This window comes from Aulonocara stuartgranti (assembly GCF_965226115.1).
Source record: "Aulonocara stuartgranti genome assembly, chromosome: 15".
NCBI classification, from domain to species: Eukaryota; Metazoa; Chordata; class Actinopteri; order Cichliformes; family Cichlidae; genus Aulonocara; species Aulonocara stuartgranti.
In genome coordinates, this window is record NC_138951.1 from 35,016,242 (window position 1) to 35,033,624 (window position 17,383).

Sequence of the window (17,383 nt, forward strand, 5' to 3'; positions counted from 1 at the left end):
TGTATTTTCCAGGTCCTAGCTTCTAGTTCCCAGGTTTCTAGTTTGTTTTGGTCTTAGTTTTTAGTTTTAGGGCTATGGTTTCTTATTTCTGGTATTTGAGTTTTGTCACAGCATAATAAAGCTGCCTCTTTTAGTTTACCCCTTTTTGTTCATGAGTCCTACGTTTGAGTCCTCTTCCTGCCTGAAGGGCTGTGCGATATGACCAAAGTCTCATATCCCAATATAAGACATCTATTGTCCCGAATAACGAAATATATCACAAAATAGTACATTTTATCTTATTCTGTGAATCTTCGCAACTCGATTTGTGTGAAGTGTTTTCAGCGGGGCTTCGTGTACCTGGAGTTGAGTATTTTGACCCATGCATGAAACTATATAGTTTTAGATATAAGTTGTATGGGCCGCCATTTTCTTTGTCAATATTTATTACATGGCATGCTGCGGGGAAATGCCTGTTCTAACGTTTGAGTCTAAGGTTTATTTTGAGTATTAGTTAGTATTTATAGAGTTAGTATTTATTAGTATTTATTTTGACAGCTCTTTTTTGCTTGTCATCCGTAAACTCTCTCGATACTCTTTCATGTGATTCTTGTATAGGTGGTAGCAAAATTTTTTTGCCGTAAACAGTGTATTTTGCGACACCACGAAACAAACGATAGCGTATAATATGAAAAGATGTTTTAATTTCTTCATCCTATATATTTTGTCATATTGCACAGCCCTACTGCCTGCCACAAGTTGCATGACAGGTTTAGATCTAAGGTTATAGCGAGAATAAGCCACAGCCCTACATGATAAAATCAGTCCTAACCTGATTTTCAGTCACTGATTGAATCAAGTTAGATCTGGTGGTCTATGACAATGTAAAACATATTACACTTATTTTCAGATCTTTTTGTGGTTGTCATTTTTTTTGTTTCCTGTTGCTATCAGAAAGGTTGGGTCTCTGGCTTTTGATTTGAGGATGTACATTTTCTGCTATAACTGTGGTGCAGTGATACCAATGAAGTCACTGTGGTGAGATGGTTTTGTGAATGAAAAATGAATGAATGAATAAAAGCTCACTGACATTATTTTTGCTCCTGTTGCTGCTTAAAAATAGGGAGTACGCGGTAAAGTAGGTCATCTACTAAAATTAGTGGTTCAGTCCCTGGCTTCTCCCACAGTGTGCATGCCTAAATATCCTTGGGCAAGACACTGAACCCCAAGTTGCTCCCCGAAGTGTTCATCAGAGTGTAAATATGTGTGAATGTTAGACAGAAAGCATTTAAATTTAGAAAAACGGTGCCTGTATGAATGGGTGTCAATGGGTGAATGAGGCATGTAGATAAAGCGCTTTCAGTGCTAAAATTCACCAAATTCTCAATCTAATGAATATCTTACATATAGTTAGCAAACTATCAAGGAAGACTTTACTGAGGAGAGAATATGTGAAAATTGTGGTTCTAGTGTCAACAACTGACTGCAGAGGAGGGTTCGTTACAATAAAACCATACTCTCACAGACAGTAAAAATAGTATAAACATCTCTCCAGTGAAAATGTCTGCTGTTTGACTAAGTAGACCAAAGGTTGCCTCCTTCCTTACTTGGAGATTAGCAGTTGATGGAGGTGAAAAAGGGTTTGCTCTCTTGTGGATGTGACATCATCAAAGCAGACTGTTTTCTTAGTATAGGTCTAAAAATTGGGCATACATTAAAGCCCACTATTGAATCATTGTTTTTCTCAGGTTTTTTTTTTTTTTTTTAGCATTTATTAAATACCGTAATTAAATCTAATATTTGCAAAATCTATATCAATAATATGAATTTAGAATACCTTCTCTTGTTAAAAGCCCTTGTTGGATCGACAGGCATCTGTTGATGTAGTCATTTTTCTCTTCCTGGTAGATGGCCTCATAAATGAACTCCTTTTTACTGTGCTTGTAAACTGCATATTTGTAGGGTATACGCTCATGAAGTTTTTCCTTGGGAATTTTAACATGTCTTTCAACAAGATAGCTCTTATCTCCAAGAGACCTATTAAACAGAAAGTTATTGTTAGAGATGGGACATACAGATGACAAACAATCTAATAATGCGATAGAAGCTAATATAATTTCTATACTGGCAAAAATAGGAATATTTAATCACATCTAAATTCAGTCTCACTGATTTTCCGTGGAGAATAAAAAAAAAACATTGTTTTTTGAACAAACAAATAACAACAATAAGTTATACCTGGGGAACATTGCGAACGAACCATCCCAGCTTCCTAACAGTGCAGCAGATTTTAACACAACAACGTCTTTCTCTGGATCCCAGTGAAAGTCTTTAGAAACGACAACGTGAAAATACACAGATATTCCTTCACTGACTGATGAACTGGAATAACAGGAAAGAGGCAAATAAATAATTTGATGGTTAAAAATATGAACTCAAATATGTATATTCTACATCCTGTTACTTACTTTTGTGGTCTCTGATGGCCCACTTGGACATCACTATGATGGGGAGGGCAGGGTGAAGTTGGTGGCCTAGAGCCAACTACATCTCTCTTGCCTCGTTGCTGTTCTTTTGCCAGATGTGCACCTGTGTCCTTATTTGAGTTAGTGGAAGTAGCCTTATAAATGTAAAAAAAAAAATGTAAAAAAAACCAAACAAACCAGTTTTATTTCTTATTTTATATACTGTATTAGTAGAAGAAAATAAAACTTAAGTCCTACAAGAGTCTGATTGGTAGTCAGAAAAATATGTTTAATGTAGAGCGACAATATGTCGATTTTCACCTTCTACTTATGAAAATGGATATTAATTAATGTTAGTAAATTGGTTTCAGATCGGAAAAAAACATTTCAGAAATGTTACAATTTAAAAATCTTTTCCCTCATGTTTTAATTTTGCAGTTTTGTATTAAACTCAGTTTGTCAGTTAAAACTGTATTTGTCTTCATAATACCTCAGTGTTTTTGGTGGTGTCCTTTGTTACCGGCGTTGTGGAAACAGATAGGTTTGTTTCAAGTGTTGCCTTACTGCGTAATTCAGAGTCACTTTCAGCAGTCACAGCAAGATGTCCCTCTTTCTTATTACAAGACTCTATACCTTGAGGGAGAGTAGCTAATTTACTTTCCAGCTGTGTCTGCAGAAGGGATGTGGATCTGCTTCCATTTTCTGCTACAACTTGGGTTGCAATGTTGTCTGGTGTTGTAGAATGCTCTCTGTCTGGCTGTGATTCAGCAGCAGCCAGTTGTACCTAAAGAATAGCTACAGAGTTAGTTCACCAAATACCTATTAAAATTTTTAAGTATTTATTGAGATAGGGTTTCTCTGGAAGCAGAGCCTACACTGTTTTTGTAATTAATCCTAATAACATGTTATCTCTAATACACACAGAGTTGTGCCACTTTTTAGTTCAAACATGATGTTTGTCTTTGCAAACTCATAACTAAGGGGAACCAGTAAGTTAGTACACTGTCTGAACAAGATAAACAGGACATTATGGAAGATGAACTTAAAGGTCTGGATAAACCGGTTCTTCTATCTTTGAGACTTTGTTTTTTACTGCAGTTGAAGTTTAGTGTAAAACAAGCAGACAAAACAATGTTTTACTTCCAGAAAGAACAATCTATGGTTTCCTGTTTAACTATTGCTGGATAAATATATTCCTTAATATATGTTTCTTGTTGTTATAAGATTGAATATTTTCTCCTCATACTATGATTTTGTATTTCGGTATAAAATTCAGTTTGAGGTTAAAACTCTGTGTTTGACCTCATAATACCTCAGTATCTTTGCTGGTGTCCCTTGTTACTGGGCTGGGTCTTGAAGACTTCTCTGACTTTGTGGTATTTTGATCATCTGAATAACACGTCTCAACTCCTTCTACTTGTTCTTTTTTCCTGTCAGCCTGTTTTGTGACTGTATTTTGATCTGTGTTCATGGAGTTTTTCTTATCAGCAGACTTCCGAGAGAGATTTTGAGATGTTGTTTTGTTTGCATCTTGGTGTGGGGCAGGCTGCGTTGCTGCTTTGGCTTCTTTTAATATGTCCTCAGATGATTCAGGGACAGTAGACTCAGCTTCTTTGGTTGTTGGGGAATCTTTGGAGTTAGACAAGGGTCCAGGATGAACATCACTTAGCTTGTCAGCAGGAGTTTGATATGGATCCGGGGTGTCATCTTTGTTTATATCTGATGAATCCCTTGTTTGATGTGCTGCTATTTTGCTGTGGGCAGATGTAGGGGAGGGTGTTGTTGTGGGAACAGACAGGTTTGTTTCAGGTGTTGCCTCAGTGCATGAGTCAGAGTTAATTTCAGCAGCCACAGCATTTTGCTTCTGTTTCTCCTCACAAACTGCTAGTTCACTGTCAAACTGTGTCTGGTGAAGAGATGAAGATGCACTTTCATTTTTCACTGTGGCTGGGTCTGTACTGCTATCTGATGATGCAGCACCTTTGCTGTCCAGCTCAGAATCATCAGTAGCCAACTGTCCCTGAAAAAAACTACACAGTTAGTTCAGGAAATACCATTTCAAACTGATAATTTCTAGAAGCAGAAATTAACACTTTTTGTATTACTGTGCTATAAAAGGGTAGAGAGATGGAAAACTAATGCAAGCAGCATAACAAACCCTCTACTGCATAGCGTTGCCCTGAGGGAACAAACCACATTTTCATGCCTCACACTGGCCCTTCAAAAAAAACCCAACTTTTTTTTTCAAATAATGCTACCAGGCACAATTTTAGGGTGAAGGCTTGAGTCAGGGTTAGGGTAAGGTTTAGGCAGGGACTTGTGATGGGTAGGGTCAGGATAAGTCTCTAGGAAATGAATTTAAGTTAATGTAATGTCCCCAAAAGTGCACGCGTGCATGGGGTTATAATCAAATGTTGGATGTATTTTGGTGTTTTATTGTTCTGTGAAATGTTTACATTGTTTATTAGTTGTTTATTTATTTGTTCATCCTCGCTGTACTAATAAAACTTATTATAGAATAACTTGGGGTTTGACTACCCTTGTCGCACAGTGTTGCCTTGAAGCAACAAACCAATATCTGTCGGGGGGGGGGGGGGGGGGGGGGTCAAATTTTATGATTGATATATTGTTAGGGACCCTAAAGCTCCCCCAAAATAGGGAGAAATATTTTTCCCCAAAAATGAAAAAGCCATGCAGTAGAGGGTTAACAAAAAGCAGGTCTTTAATGTGGCTTTTCATGTTGTGATGAAAGTCCAGAACATAAAATTTACAAAGTTAAAAAAGAACAGGAGGAAGAGATGACACAAATAAGACACAGCTGAATGTAATCAGCATACACAAATAAAGCTCAAAAACAGGACACGAGAGACAAGTATGGAACGCCAGGACTGCCATAATGAATTAATTAAATACACCATTAAATAATTAATTAAATGTGGCAATAATTAATTAAAATTGGAATTAATTAATTAAATAAATAGTTATGACACATGTAATTAATTAATTATTGACACATTTAATTAATTATTTATGTATTTCACATTTTAATTAATTATTGACACATTTAATTAATTAATTATTGACACATTTAATTAATTATTTATGTATTTCACATTTTAATTAATTATTGACACATTTAATTAATTATTGACACATTTAATTAATTATTTAATGATATATTTATTTATTTCATTTTGGCAGTCCTGACGCTTGGCTCTCCTCATGAAATAATTTTATCTGTCAGCCTCACCCATCAAACTCAGGGGGCGGGGTTAACGCTGCCCATGCAGCTTCTCTAACATTTGATTGGTTGCCGTGCAAAGTAAGTCAAAACAGGTCGATCCTAGATAATCGATTGCTTGTGTAGACTTGGGGCAGCCAGTTATCCCAGAATGCAGATCAAATCACAGGCAGCAATGGTGGTGGTGTAGTTTTAAAATACCCCGTTTTTCTGTCACCAGCTACACTTTTAACAGTGTTTTAGCCGCGAATGTCGCGCCGTATGTCTGGTCAGGTTGTCAACATAGAACATGTTTGCAAAAGTGCTCAGATGTTTTCAGAGATTTCACTAGCTCTGCTAACAGTTAGCATGCAGAGCGCACCGAGGGGGTACATTAACCGGTTTGTTTACATATTCCACTCTCCGTGTTCCACATGTTGCATTCGCAGATTCTCATTTTCACCGAACGATCGTCTCTTTCCGCCTGGTCTTGTGTCTCTGTGCTTCTGTAACATAAAGAACGAGCTGACATTTTTCTCACGAAACCAGCGATCAGCTCAGCAGACCCTCAGTTTACCTGCACGCATCCTCCTCCTCATCTGTCAGCTGTTTAACACCTGCTGCTAATTCAAGAAACACGCCTAGTTACCTGGTGATAGTCACAGTTTAACTGCACAAGATAAGTAAATATAGTATTTTCCCCGAGCGCAGAGCTGCTGGAGCTTGTTTCCTTACAGAGCACTTTATAGGCGAACAGCTTCATCAGCGGCTGATGTCCAATCACCAGCACACAGCTTTCAAACCTCAGCTGAGTTTTAGCTCTCAGTGGTTAAACGCTGGACTTCATTCACTCAGGTTCTGTCTGTCGGGTCACGTTTACTTCGCTGTTTTATTTACAACTGAGCAAATCGGTTTGGCTGAGGTTAAAGTTACGTTTCATAACTGCATAGTTTCACAGACGTTTAATGAACCACTGGCACATGTGTTAGACTGAACTATCATCTAAATATCATCTGTTTTTTAATAGTTATTCAACTGTATTCTAAGCACCAGCTGTCTGTTAGAATGTGATTTTTTTTCTCTCTCTGTTGGCAGACGTATAAAAATGCGCAGGAAAATCTGACATGCATGGCAAACTTCACCGACGATATTTAGGGAGGAATAAACACACATCAAACATAAATGAACCATTTGCCTGTCTCCATAATTGAGAGCATTTTCTCTTCTTATGTCAACACTCTCTCTCTCTCTCTTTTTTTTTTTTTTTTTTTTTTTTTTTGCTTTTTCGGTCATGTTATGTTTACCTGTCAAAGGCTTGTTACAAACTATGAAACACATTGTGCAGACTTCTGGATGTTAGAAGAAAACGAATACTGCTCATGAATGAGACTAAAGGCAGGAAGGTGTCCTTTAAAACTAAACATGTTAATAGGACCTCCCTGTTTATATCATAGTTTATGATATAGCACGTGTATTTCAGTAATAGCCTGCTGAGGCCACTATACGTGCTGGCCTCATATCAAATGTGAAGGCAGACTGAGTCTATGTTTGACGTTTGTTTATATCTAATCTTCCTTTTCAAACATTTAAACAGCAGCGAGTCTGCAGCTGAGGGAATACAAATTCAAATTGTCGGAACAGGTTTGCTCGTTTCTTGGATTCATTTGGTGATTTATTAAATGTATAACTGTGTGGTGGGGCGTGGTCTGCGGTGCCGTGCAGGGAGGGCGGACGCACCTGCACGGCATCCTTAATCACGCCCGCCTAGTTAAAAACACGGGGACTGAGGGGTTTGGGGGTGTTGTGGTGTGGTGAGATGTAAATAAAGATGACTCTGAACGGTGCTCCGTGGTCCCGCCGTGTCTTATTCACGCCACATTGGTGCCGAAACCCAGGAGGCAGCACGGCGGGTCCATATCGGAGCCAGGGAATGGAGGAGCTGGCCCAGAGGGTGGCCGAAATGGCGGCCGCCCAGCGGGAGCAGGCGGCGGAGGTGCGTCGCCAGCAGGAAGAGCTGCAGGACCAGTCCGAGCGGCACCTGGAAAGGATTGGGGAGCTGGCGGCGCTGCTCTGGGCCTGGGCGCCACCCCCACAGGTGTGTCCCGAGGACAGTGAAGCGGTGGAGGAGCCGCGTGAGGCACCTCAGCAGCCGGAGGTGGCAGACGAGGCGCGCGGGGATCTGCGCCTGCCGGAGGAGGGGGAACAGCCAGGTGAAGGGCTGCTCCTGCCGGGAGTGGTGGATGAGCCGCTCCAACCGGAGGCGGCAGACGAGGTGCGCGAGGGTCTGCGCCGGTTGGAGAAAGAGGAGCTGCACGAGGGGCTGCTCGAGCCGGGAGTGGCGGCGGAGGGAGCAGTAGTGACGGAGGAGTCGCGCTATGGGCTGCTCCAGCAGGGAGCGACAGCGGTGACGGAGGGGCCGCGCAAGGAGCTGGAGGTCCCAGTGCCAGGGGAGCTTGCTCGAGTGGAACTGGCGAGCGAGGCGGGCGCCACGCTTGAGATCGCCGTGCTCGCCAGACCGGCCTCACCACCACCAGAGGCCTGTACACGCCACACCTCTGCCCAGCCACCTGTGAGCTGGGGCTCACGCTTGTGCCGGCCGCGCCGGGTGCACCTGTCACGTGTCCGACTTCCGAACCAGCTTTGCCTGCGCCGCTGGATTCGCGGGCGGCCGCCTGAACTCGCACCTCCCCGGGGCCTGGGGGTGCCAGCTGTCCGGGCTGATTCCCTCTCCCACTGGCGGTGGGGGAGTAGGTTCGGCCGGATGGCTCCCCGGCCTCAATCGGGCGATGGGGGTATGTGGTGGGGCGTGGTCTGCGGTGCCGTGCAGGGAGGGCGGACGCACCTGCACGGCATCCTTAATCACGCCCGCCTAGTTAAAAACACGGGGACTGAGGGGTTTGGGGGTGGTGTGGTGTGGTGAGATGTAAATAAAGATGACTCTGAACGTTGCTCCGTGGTCCCGCCGTGTCTTATTCACGCCACAAACTGTTATTCTAATCTGCTGCTGAGTCTCTTACACTTTTCTTTATGCTGTATATTTTCACGTCTCTGGAATAGTTGGCAGTTAGATAGTCAGCTGGGAAACTTTGTGTTAACTCATGGAGCTGAGGATATCGTGGATATGCTGACCTCGCTGCGTGGTGTACAGAGCGAGGTCAGCATGATTAATATTCACAATAAAAATATTAGCCGAACATCATGAAGTCTGTATGTGTTTCATAGTGTCGAACAACCTTTGTACAGTTAAAGCCAGCAGTTACTACATGACGGAAACACCAACGTTATCTCTTTTATGTGTTTATACACAGGTCACGCTGATTACTGAACAAAAACCCAAAGATCAGATGTTAAACAGATTTATTTGCTCTCTCTCCTCCTTAAACATGTTTTTAATGTTAGTTATAATTCAGAATTGGCGACTGAAACACGTAGGACACATAAGAACATCAGGAAATAAAACACCGATAAATATAACCTCAGTAAAAGAAGTCAGCGGGGGTTACTACAGCTGTGTACCGGGGCCTGCGCTTTGTCGGTGGGATTGCTTGCGAGGCGAGCGGGTCTATCCCACGCTTTGCCGTGAGACTGGGACGACATCTCCGAAATCATCGAAACACTTTTGCAAAGAGGCTGTATCTTGACAAACCGACCAGACACATGAAGATTAAACCACTACATTCTCGGCTAAAAAAATATTAAAACGGTATTTGGTAACACACAAACAGGGTTTTTCAAAGCTCAGTTCTGTTAGCTTCCACATGCCGGTTGTTGTGTGCTAGAAACAATGGCCACCAGGCCAAAGCAATGGTTTTGACTCGATCAGCGTTAACCCCGCCCCCTGAGTTTGATGGGTGAGGCTGACAGATAAAATTATTTCATGATGAGAGCCAGGCGCCAGGACTGCCAAAATGAAATAAATAAATATATCATTAAATAATTAATTAAATGTGTCAATAATTAATTAAATGTGTCAATAATTAATTAAAATGTGAAATACATAAATAATTAATTAAATATGTCAATAATTAATTAATTAAATGTGTCAATAATTAATTAAAACGTGAAATACATAAATAATTAATTAAATGTGTCAATAATTAATTAATTACATATATCATAACTATTTATTTAATTAATTAATTCCAATTTTAATTAATTATTGCCACATTTAATTAATTATTTAATGGTGTATTTAATTAATTCATTATGGCAGTCCTGGCGTTCCATAGACAAGAACTTGCAGGAAGTAACATAGAACTAAACACACAGGCAAGAAACACACACTTAACACAATACAGGGGGACACAGGGGAAGGCAAGAATAACATAGACACAAAACTGTAAATTCTAAACACTAACAGAAAGTAGCAAAAACTAAAGACTAAGAATCCTAAGAGACTAGCCATAGTACAGAGTGAAAGTGAAACCAGTCAAAAAATGCCTAGCAAGTACATAACTCAAAAGAAAGTCAAACGAAAGTCAAACTCATAACTCTTGAATAACTGTACAATAATTAGAGTTAAACCAAATTAGATATTTGTACAATAAAATAACCAAGGCAGAGGGAAAAAGAAACACCACTAATTACAATTATAAAATTCAGAAAACTCTTAAACAGGAGCAAACCTGGGTCCTTGTGCTCAAAAGTACAAACACTGGTTAAGTTAAACTTGGAATGTCTGCAAAAGCATTTTCTTGTATTTTTAATAGCGTGTTTACTGCTCTGGATAATCTTGGTGTAAAGGGAGGAAGGAAGCAAGGAAGTCTTTTTTTTTTTTTTTTTACCTGTATTTGGGTGGTATTTTCCTTTATACCCTCATCTTCTTTTGGAGCCTGGTCTTGATCCTCTTGGGTTTTCTCCTTAGTCGTGGTTGAAATTATATGTGTTGATGTGGCACCATCTGTTTAACAGTTATTTCTATGTAAGTTTTATATATATCTAATCACAGTAAACATGGCATTGGAGATGATCCAGTTTTTTTCCTTATTCATATGACCCTGACCTTTGACCTATGACCACAAAGCATTACATTTTCAAATGCTATATTTTGTTATCTTTACCCAGTGATTAACTGAATGGAGCAAATTGGACTGATATCTTTGGCTTGTATAAGCTGTAAAACTTTTTAAAGATTTTAAAGTGTATTTTGTGAAACTTTACGGCATCATTGTGATGTCACAGGGTGCTGTACTGAAAAATAAAAAGTGTCTTGTACAGCTCTCTCCATGCCCTATTGTATGATGTATTACTTGATATGGTTTCTTGCATTTTTTTTCAGAGTCAGCTTTGACAGCAATGGAAGTTGAGATCAAATGCTTGGCAAACCTAGGTACTCGTGTCCTCTAAGGCCTAGTATATTGTTGTGAAATTTGAAGACAATCCATAAAAAAATGTGGGTATTATGAAGTTTTCACCAAATTTAAAATAAAGAAAACTGTGGATGCTATGCTGTTAACAAACAGACAAACAAACAAAACTGATTACATACGCCCTCCCTTTGGGGGAAGAACAATGGAAATGACTATACTTCTATACTTGTGTTTCAGATGATTATCAGAACACTGTGTCATTTTCATTCTAGTTAAACATCCACCTACAGTACTGTTTTATGGTTGCAAATGAAGTTTTACTATTATGACAGGAAACTTACCTTGAGCCTTTTTTTGAGACAAAAGAAATAACTTGTAGCCACATTCAGGGCAGAATTTAAATGTACTGTCCACTTGAGTTCCACATTCAGGACAAAACATGATTGCCTGAAAAAAATAACATTATAAATGACAAAAACATTGTAATGCCCTTGAGCATCGTACATATAATTCAAGCTCTTTCAAAAACTGTTTTACCAAACTAATTGATATCATCTTATCTTCTGTATGTTGTAATAAGTTAAATAGGTGGCAGTGTTGATGAATTTGAAACATTTAATCTGTGTTAACGTTGTTGTCCGTCAACAATTTACAGTGACATGATTTTAATGTCAGACCTTAAATACTGCTACACTGCACACATTATTGAAAAGAATGCATTTCTATATTTTAACATATTCAATGTGATAACAGAAGATGTGGGCGTGTATATTTATTTAAACAGTCGATAGCCCAATGACTGTCATGGCTGGTTGTTATTTTCTTATACTGGTAGTGTTTAGGGAGTCTTAGCACACAAAAATTAAAGCTCCATAATGTTCATTTGTTGGTGAGAGCTTTGAAAACATGTTACTTTTATGTTTATTATTGAAGTAGTTTAAAGTGATGATGTTCTGTACTGCTGTAAAAGGTGTAAAAGAGGGAGAGATTTTTGGAAGAGGGTGGACAAGGTCTTGTTGTCACATTACTTGTTATTAGAGGGCCACTGTGAAATTCTGTCTGTATCACACATTTGACCAGAATATTTGATCATTCTGCAGTGGTGTTTTTTAACGGGGCAGAATAATTTTTCATGTTGCTGTTGTTTTTGTACTAAAGATCACACAATATTGACATAAAATTGACATTAATAATATTAGCTTTGATTTGAACCAGTATTTTATGACCTAGCTAACATCTTGTGCTAGCTAGGTCAAACTGTTGGTCAGTTGGAGATTGCTGTGTCACTGTTCCAGGATCTGGAGTATGAGAATGATTTTGCAGCCAGGCATGTAAATGGAGTAATATTTTTTTGGTTCTTTGTCAGCAGAATAGTTTGTATTGAACCACATAGCTGGCCCAAGGAAGTGTGGCATCCATGCTCACACAGATTGTACCCCTGGCAATTCAGGGGTATACATTTGTTCAAACTGACTTTAGTGGCTGGGTAAGTTACAAAGTTACTAAATCAAGACCACCACCCTTAAAATGGAGATCCCAGAAAATGTCCTTACCACGATAACTAACTAGCATGCATCAAAATTTAAAATTTTGTTCTGACACATACACTGATATACACTGACTTGCTCATTATTGCACAGGTTACATATATTTTAAAATATATTGGGAACTTCTGGCCTTTTTTAATTATATCAATGATACATCAATTCAAAATACAGTCACTGAATGGGGAAATTTGTTCTCAGTTGTTTAGTGGCTTTAGAAAGGTTACATTATTAAAGCACTATAAATTTCCCAATGTCCATAATCCACAATAATTATCACTGGGTCAAATTCACAGTTTAAACACAAGGGGCATTAGGTGGAGTTGATTTCTAAACTTAGTGATTTTTCGATTTGAAAAAAAAAAGTTATACATTTTTAAAAAAATCACAATTGTTTTTACTGACACCACATTGATAACCTCAAGGACAGCCAATTTCACTATGGAGTTGGCTGTTACAAAGTGCAAGAGTGTCCTTAATGGCTTTTTCCTAAATTAATGATTTCATTTTTGAAAGGGTTACACATTTTGAGCTAGCATCTTACACTTTGATTTACGAAGGAATGGTTTCTGAAATATGTTTCAATGATCAGCTATTCATGCTAGAAAGTGTAACAACCAGCTCAAAAAGTGTCATCTAGTAAGTTTTTCTTTTTGTTTGTCAAAACTTAAATATGTTTTGTTTATTACCATAAAAATAGCAAAGCTACAAAAAGGAATGTTGATACATCCTTGTTTTTAATATTAATATTTATCATCAAAATATCAAAATCATGCAATCAGTTGTAACACAGTAACACGGTATGTTTCATTGAGTCTGAACAAACCATATTCTATTTGTTAGGATGATTTTGATAAAAGTTGTCATTGTTGTACATTAAATTTGTAAACCTTGTTTCAAACTGCATGATCAAAGACATTCTTTTGTTTCTATTCTCCTCCCCCACATGTAGGATGGTGGAGGAGGCTATAGTGTTTAACTGCAGACATTCTATGTAAGGTTCTGGTTTCCTTATTTAGTGAGGAATGTTTACGCCCTCCCTTTACAGGCTCACCTGTGTTTGTATGTGGTGGACTGTTAAAGGGGTTAAGCCATATGCAGGGTGAGGTCAGATGACCCTTTTTATGACCAGGGATGCTGTTAAAACGGTTGTAACCAGGAAGTCATGTACACACACACACACACACACACACACACACATGCACACACCCACAAACACACGTGCCCGCACATCCATACACACACACACACACACACAGTGCCTGACACACCACTAGGGTTTACAATGGGTAGTGCTTGTGTTCACAAAATAAAAGGCTACAGGGAAGGCTGGGAACAGGTGAGGAGCGTTCAGCTCCAAGACAAGACCCTGATCTGATCGGCTTGCCTTGCAAGTTAAAATGGATCGCTGTTTGTCTTGCTTTGTTCACGGTGATAAGTCTCTGAACCAGCGGGGCCTGCAAGCGCAGACCTAACACTATTTCTCTTACACTCTGATTAATATATTGTTGTTTAATGATATTCTCTCATTTTAGAAAATCACAAAAACATCCTCAGTTGTAGACATTAGGTGGCAGTATTGAGTATTTTAAATCTCATTCCCTGTGAACAATCCTTGGTGACGAGATTTTAGTGCTAAATACTAAACTTATGTTAATTAAAACACTGCATGTACATACATGCAGGGTATGTATGCATACTCCACAGTAACTTAGTCCAAAACATTCTTCAAACACAGTAACAAACACTGTGGTGTACTTACAATGATGATGAAAAATAAAGAGAACAAAACACAAAAGGTTACACACATTTGCAAATCTTATAACATTCAGGTTTTAGTGAAAGCATTGGAAATGTGTTACATATTATTTGTTGAAGTCATAGTTGAAGGTGTACTTTTGAGTACTATTGTAAAAGCCTGAGTAGTAAGAAATGTGTTTTGTTATCAACAATAGACTTTATATAGCTTACTGGGGTCACAGAGTTATTTTCACTTTCATTTACAGTAATGGTGGGGCTGATTCATAATTTTAACTTGCCTTTCTTATACTCAAAGCTTGATCCAGACTTTTCTCTTTGCAAAAGAAATTAGAAATTGCTTTATAAAAAAAATATAGCTGCATTTAAAAAAAATCTTGTACAATGTTTTATTTTATGAAATTAATTTAGGCCATCTTGTATTATGTAGTAGCATTTAACAGTTAAAAAGACTTATTTAGATTCATAATGTTTGTCTTTTTATCTTTAAATTACAATACAGGACAGGGTGATTAGGGATATGCAGAAGTTAAGAAGGAAGTATACAGTTAGGTCAAATGCTGTTACAGATTACCAATTTATATTGTAATAAAAGATGAATAAAACACATCTGATAATATTTAGTATTACAGACACAATACTTGAACCTCGGGCATGTCCCAGTGCATCATTATTATCTGTAAGGATAGTTGTTAGATGTCCTACCGTGTTTGTTCTTCTTCCTTACATTGTCAGCAGTCAGCTCTGTGTGAGCATTGGTGCTAAAGAATATAGCTTAACCGTTCCCATATTTACTTTCATTTTCATTTACAGTGAAAGGTGTGGCTGTTTTTCAAATCATGCAATCGACAGATAAATAATCACAGACTCAAAAGATCTGTCTTGACACTTTTTTCAGTCATACCCCCAAAATATTTTTGGGGTAATATTTTTATCAGATATGACAAAAAAAGAAAAATAAATAAATAAAAACAAACCCAGTCAACAAGAGTAGAGTTAGACTTAAGTTAAAGTTATTTAAACAACACCGTATGCATTATTAAAATAATATGCATAGCAAGAAGAAAACGTAGCTTTATTGTTTGACACATTCAGTGTAGTAATAAAAAGTTTGTAGGGGTCCATGTAAGTTAACGGCGTGCCTAAGTGTCTAAGTGCTCCCTGCTAATAACACAGGAATTGCCAACTCACTCCTCTTCAGATATTCTACACCTTACAACCCACCCAAATACAAGGTGAATCCCACCTGCCAAATTATTTCATGTGGCCCACAGGAAGTTAAAAGCAATAAAATTACCATAGTTTGTGTGCAAAACTACATGTCCCACAATGAATCTTTTGTGTCCTACGTAATGACAACATCTGCCTCCCGATGGCAGTATTTCAACAGCAGTGCGTTTTAGAGCGGTTTTCTGTGGAAGCTTGTTTCCACCTCTGAATTTGGAAAAAAAAAAAAAAAAGACAAAGGAGAAAATCTTGCCATCCAGAAGCCAAAATTTCAGGTCAGTGTCTCAACGCTTTGATTTTAGTTTCTCAAAATGTCAACTTACTAACTCAAATGTCTGAGAAAATAAGTCAAATAACTTTTGAGATACTAACCTGAAATTGGCTCTCTCCCAATCAGGAATTTTTTTTTTGTTTTTTGTTTTTTTCCCCCAGTGGCAGAAACAATAGCTTCTATAGTTTTCAGTCAAGTCATTGAGTTTAAAAAAGAAAAAGGAATATCAGCAACACCAAAATGTTGATGCATTGGAAAAGTAATTTAAGACAGAGCAAATGCAAATGCTTGTTTGTGCTACAGGGAATCATGCTGGTATGTCTTCTTTGCTATGAGCCCATGCTGGTGCTTGGAGAATACAGTTCATGCCAGCACTTTGAAACCTTTAGTTTTACAAGCATAGATCCAAGTATGCTAATCTTAGGCATCAAGAAAATAAACAGAAGGCCCAAGAATTAAAATATAGTTTGCCATCTCAGCAGACTATGATAGCCAGAGCTTTTGTAGAAAATGTTGCAGCACTGAACGCAAGTTTTATTGTAGTTGAAGAAATCAGAGCTCCTAAGCATTTTTCTGAAATGGTGATTTTGAAGTCAAGAAGACTGAGGGTCCTCAAGCCTACACTTCATAATTCACATAACTGATCAGCCTGTTTAACTTACCTAAAAGCCTGTTTTTGTTCAGGACACACCTGATTAAAAATAAACTTAACAATGTCAGCTTGTCAAGAAAAAATATGGCAAACTATGGGAAGAAATATAGTTAGGAAACCTGACAACACAGCTTGCTAAGGAGGGATGTGGGATCTGTTTTGTTTTTTCATTAGGTGTTGCTTTTTTACTGTGCTTACAATTCTACATGTATCCACAGCATGTTCTGCTTATTGAACAAAAACAAACAGGTCATATGTTAGAATGATTTAAATTTTTATTCAAGTAGACTGACAAAACTTACAGACAGCTGGTGTTTAGAATAGAGCTGAATAAAAGTAAAAAAAACAAAAAAAAAAACAACAACAACCATTTAATCTGAGCATCAGGAGCCCCACATGCAACATACAATAATTAAATAATTATTTCAAATATACTGACAGCACTCCAGTGAGATAAGTTCAAAAACAAAGTTAAATAAAAGTATCCAGTGATATACCTAACTTCAATCTTAGCCAAACAAATTTGCTCAGGTAAACAATGAAACAAACCAGTTAGGTATCATCTCAGTTAATTATATTCCATGATTAACTTCCACTGAGTGGTGAAAGCCAGTGGTTTTGAAAATGTTATGCTGGGAGTAAACCTCACCTTCCTGGTCAGCAGACAGCTGGTGGAGCAAGCTGGCAGACCAGTGGGAATGGAGATCTGTCATTAGTTTCTTTTTATTGTTTTCTTTCAGGTTTACCCCTTTTTCCATTGTGTGATCAGTAAACCTTTTTTCTACAAGCCACATGAGTGCACAGCAAAAGTATGGTTACATTATGAGATTTGATTGGGCAATACACTGTCATGAAAATGATATGTAATGAAATGAAACTGAATGAATGGGCTGCCACCAGTGCTTGTACAGCCAGTGCATCACCGTATGCCAGATTACAATTCCAACCCTGTCTTAAA

At 38.3% G+C, this 17,383-nt stretch overlaps 1 protein-coding gene across 1 annotated transcript in view; it reads right to left on the reverse strand.

Moving 5' to 3' along the window:
• LOC309689745 (E3 ubiquitin-protein ligase rnf213-alpha-like) overlaps window positions 1–15,070 on the reverse strand; it is a 79,012-nt gene extending 63,942 nt beyond the window's left edge. Inside the window, exons 1-8 of the mRNA XM_082506366.1 lie at window positions 14,981–15,070; window positions 11,315–11,420; window positions 10,449–10,564; window positions 3,757–4,464; window positions 2,935–3,228; window positions 2,448–2,599; window positions 2,218–2,361; window positions 1,817–2,016 (exon numbers count right to left, since the gene is read on the reverse strand). Of these exons, the coding sequence (XP_082362492.1) occupies window positions 1,817–2,016; window positions 2,218–2,361; window positions 2,448–2,599; window positions 2,935–3,228; window positions 3,757–4,464; window positions 10,449–10,564; window positions 11,315–11,414 (1,714 nt within the window). The 5' untranslated portion in view covers window positions 11,415–11,420; window positions 14,981–15,070. The remainder of the gene's footprint in view (window positions 1–1,816; window positions 2,017–2,217; window positions 2,362–2,447; window positions 2,600–2,934; window positions 3,229–3,756; window positions 4,465–10,448; window positions 10,565–11,314; window positions 11,421–14,980) is intronic.
• Between the last annotated feature and the right edge of the window lie 2,313 nt (window positions 15,071–17,383).